The sequence below is a fragment of the Pelecanus crispus genome, chromosome 7 (assembly GCF_030463565.1).
Source record: "Pelecanus crispus isolate bPelCri1 chromosome 7, bPelCri1.pri, whole genome shotgun sequence".
In the NCBI taxonomy this organism is placed as follows: Eukaryota; Metazoa; Chordata; class Aves; order Pelecaniformes; family Pelecanidae; genus Pelecanus; species Pelecanus crispus.
In genome coordinates, this window is record NC_134649.1 from 42,592,438 (window position 1) to 42,603,515 (window position 11,078).

Here is an 11,078-nt window from a genome sequence, read left to right on the forward strand (position 1 = left end):
AGCGAAGAAAATGAAGAAAAATGAACTTTCGGCTGTATTTGGCTTAGAATTCTTTGGTTTATGTTTTCTGCAAAGAACAAAACATTCACCAAAAAAAGTCGAGTAATTGTGTCTTTTTTTAAAAGTACATTTTGACAAAAATTTTAATATAAAGGACTTGAGTCAGCCTCAGAAACTCTTCAGCTCTGAGGCCTGGAAGAAATTCTGCTCTCAAATATAGAGAGATCACACCACAGGGTTTGGAAATGCACACGGAGAATCTGGCTGGCATTCCCAGCACACTTCCCCTGCCAAAAATGTAATGCTGTGCCTTGTGCAGAACAGGAACAATTGGCTTCAACCTTAAGTCTACCTCACTAGAGAACATGATGGCGCCGGGACGAGCGGGCCCTGGCAGGAGCGAGAACAGGCTACGCTAACCCTCAGCAACAACTCGCCGTCACTAGAGCCGGTTCGCTCTCCCTCGGTGTATGCGGGCTGCAGAGCCCAAAGTGTCCAAGCTATGGCCAAATCTGGCGTGCGTGTGCGTGGGGCAGAGGGGTGGCCCAAGCGATGGATTTCAGCTCGTACGCTGCCTGAGGAGCCGCCGCCCGCCACAGCCGCCGGCGGCGCCGCCCCTCAGCCGTAACGGTCCCTACGCGAGACCGCCCGCCGGCAACGATTGGGCCCTGCGGCCTCCCGCTCCTCCAATCCCAGTGGCGAAGGCGGATCCCGACCTCGCCTGATTCCGCCTACCGGGGAGTGACGGGGCCAATCAGCGCCTACGGCTAGGCTCCACCTTTCCGGCCGTCTCCATGGCAGCGGAGGGGGGGGGAAGGTTAAGGCGTCGTGGGGACCATGGTGGGTGGTTGCTTTCCTTTTCGAAGCCGGCGGGGCTGAAGGTAAACTAGGTCTGCGTATTTATTTATTTTTTATTTTCCCGCCTTATTCTCCCTCAGTCCTACAGAATGGTACATTCCGACGGGGTCGTAGATCCCTCCCCCCCCCCCCTTTTCCCAATGGTAGGGCTAAGGGCGGCTTCTGCGTGCCCCTTGGCGCGCGCCGCCGTGGCCGCCGTTCTCCCGCCTGTGGCGGGGCGGCCTCAGGCCCAGCGCCCGGCCATGCCCCCGGCCCCGGCTGCCTCCAGGGGCTGCTGAGGGGGCAGGGGCTGCGCGGGGGGCTGCGTGCGGCGGCCCAGCCCGCCTGGCCTCACGCCTTGGCAGCCGCCCCGGGCAGCCGCGTGTGGGGCGCTGGCCCCGTGGCGCTGCGGGCGGGGGCTGTTTGTCGCCGCTGCTGGCAGGCGGGGCTGCCCTCAGGAAACGAAGGGCGGGCGTTTGCCCTCCCCGTGCTTCAGGTTCTCCCGTTGCCAGTAAAGGCGTTGCCTGGTGAGCGGAGGTCTCGCCTGGTCTCGCCAACTGCATGCAGTTGCCCGGCCGAGGGAAGGAGCGCAGAGGGCTTGTGCCCCTTACGAGACGAAGGGGAAGCGTTAGCGATAGGCCAGTTGCACGGAGGTATTTTTCAGAGCGTGGTGAAACGCGCATCCCTAGAAAATGGCCTCTGCTGAAGTTAAAGAGTACACATGTAAACAACTTGCGTCAAAGTTATGTGTGAATCTCTTGACACAGAGGAGGCCTTTCCTAATGTTGGTGAGAGCGCTTAGTTCTCCCACACTTCAACGCTGTGAACGTGATCGGTTCTTTTTATTTTCTTGAACTTTACTTAATGTGACAACAATGCAGCCACCTCTTGTGAAAAAATACTAGACTGGAACACTTTCGGCCTTCTGAAAAGTGCTGTAGGTTCTTGATTTGCATGCAGCAGGCAGTTGATCTTCATATCTCAAAAAAAATTCGGTAAGATGTAAACAATTTAAGCTGTGTATTCTGTCATGTGCTGTATTACAATACTGAAAAGCTGAGCTCAAGAAGTTTTTACTTAGTTTAATTTTTGAGTGCTTGAAAAATTGGTTTAGTAGCTTAAGTTATTTAATCATGCCTCTACTTAAACATAGATTGCTATGAACAGGGGACCGTATCTGTGAGAGGTAGTTATAAATGTTTACGAGTGTAACTTAGTGTTCAGAGTAACATGACAAAAGCCAGAAATCACTAACATAAACAGTAATACACAAATTATGCAAACGCGTATTTTTGCGTGTGGGGTTGTAAGCATCACAAACTTGAGAAAACACTAAATCTGAAACTTGAAAGTCAAATTTTATTTCTCTCATAAATTATTAGAATACAGTAGGATTTTCCTAAAACATATTGTGAACATTAGTAGAGTGCATGTATTCAAAGCATAATGTAACAGCGTCTTGTGGATATTCAAATTTATAAGCAGGCTTTGTGTAGCTAGCTGATATACAAGTACCATGCGTGCAACTTTTTAACAGGGATTTGTTTAATACTGAAAAGTGTATGTTCATATATGTCTTTGGAAGATTTTAATTTCACTTGGTTTTCCTTTAATAGAGTGACAAAACTGGGGGAAACAGCTGAAAATGTCATCCTATTTGGCTCAGGAGGTTCACCTTGCTAGAAGACATGAAGAGATGTAAGTAATCGTTTCAGCGCTGTGGGCTGCCTCACAGCAGTGTGTGTTGTGGTCTTGCAGGACCTCCCTCACTGCACACGACCGTCCTGTGAACAGTGAATCTGAGCTCTGTACAGAGCAGTGGTATTTCAACAAGGGGTTGGTGTTCCAGGAGGTGGCACTCTTCCTTCATGAACTATTGGAATTAGCATCCTTGATTGCCATATTCAGGTTGATGAGGTTTTTTTACTTCCAATGGTGGTACTCGTTTAAGATCTCTATTGTTAACCTCCTGTCACTGTTAAATTCCTATTTGGGGAAGGTAATTGGATTCTCTCACTCTATGCCTCAATTATAGAATTGCTTCTTTGTTGCCCTGTAAACTCAGATTGTGAAGCAAATACAGTAATGATTCAGAAAAATCTGCTTTTCTTTTAACAACTAGTACTTGCCAATGAGCAAGAGTAGTACTGATCGAGTCACCCCAACCCACCCTTGTCTTTCCTGTTCTGGGAGACTCAGTGCTTCTAAGCACCTTAGCATATGAGGACTGCTGGTTGCAACATTATAGCTTCATACAAGCACAGCAGGTGGTGTCTGCCTGTACCTTTTCCCTCCCCCAGCACACCCACCCTACAGCCGGCTTAATTAGCCCCATAGTTTTGAGAAAACTGGGTAAGGTAAAAAGGTTATTTTCTAGCTCCTGAGCAAAATGTTCTACCCACTTAGCAAAATGTTTTCCTTTGTAGACTGTCTCAGAGATCAGAGCTGCTACAGCAGATGGAGACTTATCTAGGAGACAAAAAGACTAAAAAGACATGGCAAACTCAAGCAGCTGATGCAGCTCATAAAAGGAATGCAGCACTTTTAAATGTAAGTTTCTGCAACTACCAGGAGCCGCATTGAAATGTCATGGTTATGTAGCTTAGAGAATTTAAAAAAAAAAAAAAAAAAAGTGTTTGCTCTGTAGTTATCGTTTGAATTCTCCTGTATACAGTTCCCTTTTCTGGAACTTGACCAAAAGTATTAAATGACAAGTCCTTATTATCTGATGGCATCACTACCTATTTCCCATGCCCTTCTTATATGAGCCTCGTGGTGGCAGCTGCTACTATTTTTTTTAAGTACATGTAGAGATGCAACACATGCTATTACATGCTTGCCTAAGAGAACTTAGTCTGACAAGACTCACTGCACCTTTACACTTTGGTTCAAGATATGGGGGTATGTTTGGAAATAGGGGCTGACCAGCCTGTAATGCTTTTAGTCCAGGGTAAGAAATATTCTCTCACTGTGGTTGTGTGGAGTTGTGGAAGAAGTTCTCAGTTTAATGTTTTTCTTTAAAGAGGTGAATGACTTCAAGAATGTTACTTGCAAGTCTGTAAGAGCAGTGTTTGGTATTTCTGTCTCTTCCTAGTGGTGATACTGTTAATGATGTTAATAGCTGTTCTACGTACTTGTTGTCATATGTCATATTTAGGTAAGATTTGTGTTTCCTAGGTAAATTCAGCAGGCGTTTGAGAATGGGCAATTAAAAAGATCTAGGTTTGATGGGAGGGACTGGAATGCTAAAACCTCTTCTGGAACCCCTAGCTTAGGCATCTGAATTTGAAGAGATTGCACTTGACCACTGACATGAGCATGCATTTGAAAAATGTTTGTCTGTTGTTCAGGAAACAGCAGAAAACCATACCTCTTGTGCATTTTCTTTAAACCCTTACTTATTAAGGGTCCATATTGCATGTATTGTGTTTACTGAAATAATAAGTTTTACTCTAGAAAATTACAAGATTAATTCGTGTCACCAAAAGTTTTTTGTTTCTTCATGCAGAGCCTGGTCAAGATTTTAAATGTTCGCATTTTGGGTGGGTATAATTCTATTGCAGGCCCTCTTTGTATTTAAATGGCAGCTATATTTTAGGGAGTGGCAGACAAGGCAGAATAGTTAATCAGGGATGCCTTCTTCACTGTTCCGTGGCAAGCAAGATTTTTCAACTTGGACTCTGATAAACTGGTGCATTCTGGGCTGGGGCAATCAAATACCGCTGTAGTGGATATAGACAAGTGTAGGTGCTTCAGGGGGAGGCTGGGGAGAGGTGGATGGTTTATTTATTAGTTTTTCCATAGTTCGGGCTCCATTGATTTAGTAATTTCAGCCATTATGACTCCCATTTTCCATATGCATTTTATAATAGATTTTTATTTCATAAATACATTTTTTATATGTTATTTGTATTTCATAAATGTGTTCTCAGTTAACCTATACAGGTGAATGTAGTAAATGCAGGGTATATTTCTGCATGCTGAAAGCTTGTTGTATTGAAAATGTTAACAATAGCTCAGACATATACAGAGTGTAAATATTTTTGCAGTTAAACAGATATTTGCCATCTTCTGTCACATCCTCGAAATTGTTCCTTTCAAGTGTCAAAAATGTTGGTGTTTGTACGGGGAAAAAAAGCAAAAACATATGTATCAAAACAAATTCTGTTGCAGGATAAATAGCATAAATCAGTTTAAATCTATTAATTTTATACTAGCTTTAACAGGCATGCGCTCCTGCAGATGCTTTCTGATAACAGAAGAAAACAGGAAAAAAAAAAATCTATGCAGAATAATATATGAGAAGCTTGAAAACAAGACTGATTAATGTGCCAGCTTCAGAATATTGTTCCTGATACCAGGCACTGTACATTTCACAGTTACCATGTGGAGAGTTGTTGATTTGGCCTACTCAAAAATACATGGACATGATGAAGTGTTATTTTTTTATTTGCATTTCTGTTTTTCTGCGTGTAAGCAAAATCAGTTGTTTTCAGTATGTGATCATAGCAAAAGACATTTTTCTTTCTCTGTGCTAGTTGATATTTATGCACAGGAAAGCATTTCAAAATTAGTTTATTTACAAATCAGTAGGAAGCAAGGAACTAAACATTTTGTTTTAATTGAAATTTTAACATTATAAGCACTTGTTCAGCATTTTAACATAATTATCATAGTATTTTCCTTGATGTCTTTGGAGGGAGGCTTGCAGATTAGGGAAATCTGTGTTACTTGGTACTTATATAATGTTGTTGTAATAAAAGCAGAAATTAGACTAGTATTTATAATCTAATTTATGACATTTGTTTGTTAGTAATATTTCTTGTCTTTAGAAATATGTATGACTGTGCAACAGCTTATAACATGAAATAGAAAATAAAGAATATGCTATACCATTGGGAAGGTAATTTAGACCAAATTGGCTTTCCTTCACAGGCATGTAATTCTAGAATTATTTAAGTGGGATTCTGCCAGACTGATATCAATATAAGTGACAGCTGAATTTGGTCCCCTAAAAGTGATGCATGTGTCATGCATTCCATTTTACCTCTGGGGAAGGGTCTTGAATTGTTTTTGTTCCAGTCCTTGTGGTTTTAGGGGAAGCGTTGTAAGATGCTCTCTTTTTTCAGTACTGTGACATATTAGATTTGCTGGTTTTTTCCAAAGAAGTTTACACTGCTGACGTATTTATTTTTATGTTGATGATGGGGATTTCTTCTTCCTACGAAGCTTACCAATGGTACAGATGCACAAGAAGTGCCATCTAATCTTTCAGTAGTTCCAGTTATTTTCTAATGCATACTACACCTTCCAGCAAAAATTTCTTTCACTGTCTGTCATTAAATCAGTATTCTGAATGACAATAGACTGCACAACATACAAACTAGAATGAGCAACGAAAAGACACATCCAAAATCTAGGCTATGCCAAAGTGACCTTCTCTACTAAACATATATGCACAACTGCTGTCTCCTTTCTTGCCCGAAAGACTCTCATTTCCCACCACTGTAAACATTCCAATGACTTAGCTGAGTATATAAAGAAATAATGATCTTGATTGGTATTCTTCCTTCCTGTGAAAATTCCTACAGGAATTAGGAAGAAGGAATCAGAAAGGAGGAAAATCCTGTGGAAGAATATGAAGTGAGCATTACTGATTGATCCTTCTTTTCACTATGGTGGTAACTTCTCAAGACTTGGTCTGAGCCACACTGATATGAGCTTCATTTGCTGCAATTTGTGGTGTATCTGTTCTAAGTACACGCAACAGAGAAATTCCTTTCTTAGGTTAGTTAAGTCTGTATCGTCCTCTGTTATTTTGACATTGTGACTTCAAGTGGCTTCCATCTTTGCCCATATTCCCCCCTTACATGTTTCTCCTGTTAGTGTTTTCTCACCTGAAAAGGGGCAGCCACTTGCTACTTCTGAGGATTTGGTTAAATCTGAGACTTAGTTTGCTCTTTCTCAGACATCTTTTAGCTTCCTACAAGGGTATGGAAAGCTTTTCTATGCTTTGCTATAGAAAAGGGAGAACAGTTTTGCTTGGATTTGGTTTGTACTTATGTACAAGAGAATACAGTCATGCTGTAAAAGGAATAAGATGAACACTGTAAACTGAATGAACTGAGTGTATCTGTATCACTAAGTTGAACTTCAGCTAACAGTAAGGCTGGTTTTTGCTTTTATTAATCATTCTCTACTGAATTTGAGTCATATTTTCCAAACTAAACTAGAGTCGAGCACTGTTTACTTATTGATGTATTCAGATTGGCTATTATTCAATACGAGTAATCATGTTTGGTCTCTCTTGTGGATATGCTCCTCCAGAATCTCACTCTTCTTTTCAGCGGCAGTGGTGGTGAATATTTGGGAAGTCCCTTTGGGGAATTTCCTCTCTCATTTAGTTTTTCTGTTGTACTCTTCACACCCGCTCTCTGCTCCCAACTCTGCCATCTGCTATACTTTCTTTCCCCCTCCACTCTGTTCAGCTTTGGCTTCTTCACACCCCACTCCCACGTCCCTTTCTGTCTCTCTTCATCTGCCCACCACTCAATCTCTTCAATGTTTGGGTATGGAACTAAGCCCACAAGAATGGGTCAGAACTTTAGAGGGGGAGGGCGTTTAGTTTGGGGGGATGTTTTGATTTGTTTGTTGCTGTTGTTTTTGGGTTGTTTCTTTTTTTAAAAATTTATTTAGGCCTTTGTGAATCCAGCACGCATCCACTGGACAAGCAGAAACCCAAATACTGATTTTTTTTTTTTTTTTTTTTTTTTTTTTTTGTAAGAAAGCTATGTGAGGTGCATTGTCATCCAAGTTTGTCTGGTGAACAGCTTGCTGCAGCTCTACATTTTTGTGCACATGTTATGCATGCATATTAGCAAGTCATCTTTGTCTTGAGGAGTAAAGATCTTGCACATAATTTGCCTAGTTACTTTACAGTTACAGTAGCTAGAATACATACTTCAGTCTTCATGCAGCACAGAGAAAACCATTCTGTTCTCCTCTATTTTCTTAAGTTTTATAGAACAGAATTTAACTGTAATTTACACTGGTGTCCAGAAAGAATAATGGTGTTTTGCAGGAACAGTCTTATGTGGTAATGAAATTTATTCTTGTGTCAAAAAGGTACGGCAAACATATTTAGAAACTGTAGGATGTTAGTCTTACTAGTACAAGTTGGATTTCAGAATGACTAAACAGAAAGATTTGAACTTCAGTGTTATTATTTGAATGCTGTTTAGCTGTAATGAGTTCATTTGATTAAATGTCTATATGTGAGCATGCATTTTCCTTTTAATATTCCCAGTGTTTGTTTTTAAAATGTACTTTGCCTGTGTTTTAGGATATAGAAGCAGCAGAAAAAAAGCTGCAAGAAAGAGTCTGTTTACTTCCACATCCTGATACTGTTAAGTTAGAAGTAAGTCCTAGAACTCTGTCTTTTCATTTGCTGTTTACCAAATATTTTGCTTTTTCCCCCCCTGAAGCATGTTCTTAAAGTGAAAATAATTGATTTTAAAATCCACTGACTGGTATAGCCAAAGGCCTGTGTACTGTGTAGCAAGCTGAACCTAAATTCTGGGGCAAGGTCCCTAGATTCCGGAGCATTCTAGTGGAAATATTTAGCAGCTTTCAGATCTATACGAACTTCTATTTAAAAACGAAGTCAAATATAAAAAATGAATGTTGTGAATATCAGAAGATTACTGTGTTTATTATGTCAGAGCTATTTAGTTTGTTTTATATGGTCATCCCATTTTCAGTTTGCCACAGATTGTCATTTTTACATTTCAGGGTCAACAGTTTATCAGCATGAACAGAGAAATTTTCACTTCTCAGAGTTATCTTATGGTTGTATGGAAGCTTATGAAAAACATTGCTACAGCAGGAACACTCGATTTTTACTTTTCTACCTGTAGTCCCTGAAACATTATTTAAAGATTAAGATTTTGAACAGCTAGTTACTGAGAACTAAATATTATCCTGATACAATGTAACAAGTTCAGTTCCCTAGTCTCAAGACTGTTTTATCAGTATTATGCAGTGATGAATGAATGATGAGGACAGAAACAGTCCCGGGAACAGGAATTGGAGCATCTTCCTGATGCAAACTAAATACCTTAACCACAAGGCCACCAAGTCAGATTCCCACGTGTGTTTCTTGTACCAATGGTTTGGGGGTTCTTTGCTGTATGGTGGCTTAGTTTCCACAGGCATAGTAGCATGGAGTGTCCCGCAGTAGTTTGTGCGCTGGGGTCCTGTCAAAGGGGGGGAAAGGTATAGATTTTAGCGCTGTCAGCCTGTGAAGAGAAGTGTATTGTACATTAGCTTCACACCTGCTGGGCAAGTGTTTTAATGCTTAGGCCATTACTTAAATGAAAGGCATCACTTCTGGTTACTGTTAAAAGTTTTTGTCTGTCATTGCATTTTGTAAATAGCCTACTCCTATCACTGCGACAGGATGCACGCTGAGTATGCCCATTCAGTGATTTTTTGTTGTTGTTGTTAGGGATTTTAGGCAAAAGGGTACATATTTTCCTGGATACCTGCACATCTTGAATGATGCTAAGATGCCAAGCTACTAATATCGAACCTATTTTGACTGTGTTCAGAAGTAGCTTTAGACTCCTAGAGGACTTTCAAGGCACCTCCAGAGTTGTTTGGATCAGTTTTGGACTGCTTCTCCCTCTGTCCTGTGTTAGGTGTTAAGCTGCTTGCGGAATGTAGACCAAAGTCTGCACAAATTGGAGAATGCAGAGCAATTGCTTGTGGCTGCAGAGATGTTTACACTCTGCAGCAGCGGTTGAATTTTAGAGAGAACAGAGTTACTATTTGAAGGAGAAGATCCTATTTCAGCCTTTTTTATACTTCTGAAGAAGAGTGCTATAAATAGTGGAAAAAGAAAACTTTCTTTCATGGTACAAAATTCTTGTGCGTGCTTTGTTCCAAAACACTTCTGAGCATATTTCACTCAGCCATGTATGTGTCTGTATTAATATACTTTGAAAGTTATGGCTATAATGGATCCCCAGCTTGCTAAGTCGGAGTAGTTTTGTGTGACAGCACATATGCTTGTCAAAAAAGATTCTTTGAGTAAATCTGTTGAAGAAAATATTTTTGTAAATCTGCAAGAGCCATAGTTATATCTGAGTTACATATAAGGATCAAAATGATTAGCCAGGAATCTAATACTCTGCAGGGAGATATTCAGTTTTGTGCTACGCTTCTTCTACTTTATATACTTAAGTAAAGAAAAAAAGGCTTAATACATATGTATCATAAATGTTTTCTACTACAAAATTACTTTTTTCTGAATGGACGTCAATGTCTAAAAATACTTACACTTACATTGGTGGATGGCTTATAGTGTTGGCTTAACACAGCTCTCCAATCACAGTATTTTGTGGTAAAAAATGATAGATACATGGCACTTAAAATTTTCTTCAAAATCCTAAAACAACAAAGTTATCCTTAGGATACCAACACAAAAATTTATTACTCAGTGGCACAGGGTAACGCAGAGAAAGGGTTAGATAACCCATAGTGGTTTTCCTAGACCGCAGGATAACTATACACTTTTTTCTTTTTTCGTTTGTGATCCAGATACCGGCACCGATTACTTCATCAGTCTAAAATTTTACTTGAATATTTTGAACTATATTACTGCAAACTTTTCTAGGATAACCAATTTACATAGCACTTTTTGTTTATAACACTAAACAATTTTTTTTCCACTTCAAAATTGAATTCCACTAACATATGTGCTTAAATATAAAAGCTGCTTTTGGAAAAGTTTATTATCATGGAAAATATTTTATTAAAGGTACTCTGAGGGTCTAAACTTATCTGTTGCTTACCACAAGAGGGCACATTCAGTCACTTCACAGTTCATGCTGCAGAATGAAATCTTTCCAGGCTGGTATTTTGTATCATACAAGAGATTTGAAATTTCTTGTGCAAGTACGTTGTTCTTTTCTGAATTGCTTCACTCATAAGGCAAGATTTAATAATGCACTGCATATCTATATTGTTTTTAAACAGGTTGACACAGATTTTGAAATTTATTTTTTCTTATATCTTTCTCAGACTCTCTATTGGGCATCAGTAAAAGAATCTCTTCCCAAGTGGGAACAGTTTCTTTTAGGAAGAGCAGAAGTTCCTATTGGTTTTAAGAAAATGAAAACAGCAAAACAGAACATAAGCTACCCAGAAGAAGATTCACAAAAATAAACATTCTGGTTTCA

General features: G+C 40.1%; 1 protein-coding gene across 1 annotated transcript; it reads left to right on the forward strand.

The window, feature by feature from the left end:
• The first annotated feature begins 840 nt into the window (after window positions 1-840).
• CEP15 (centrosomal protein 15) lies at window positions 841-11,078 on the forward strand. Its single transcript, XM_075714396.1, has 5 exons — window positions 841-881; window positions 2,454-2,535; window positions 3,264-3,387; window positions 8,180-8,254; window positions 10,921-11,078. Exons 2-5 carry the CDS (start codon window positions 2,483-2,485, stop codon window positions 11,062-11,064), a joined length of 396 nt encoding a protein of 131 aa, XP_075570511.1. The 5' UTR covers window positions 841-881; window positions 2,454-2,482; the 3' UTR covers window positions 11,065-11,078.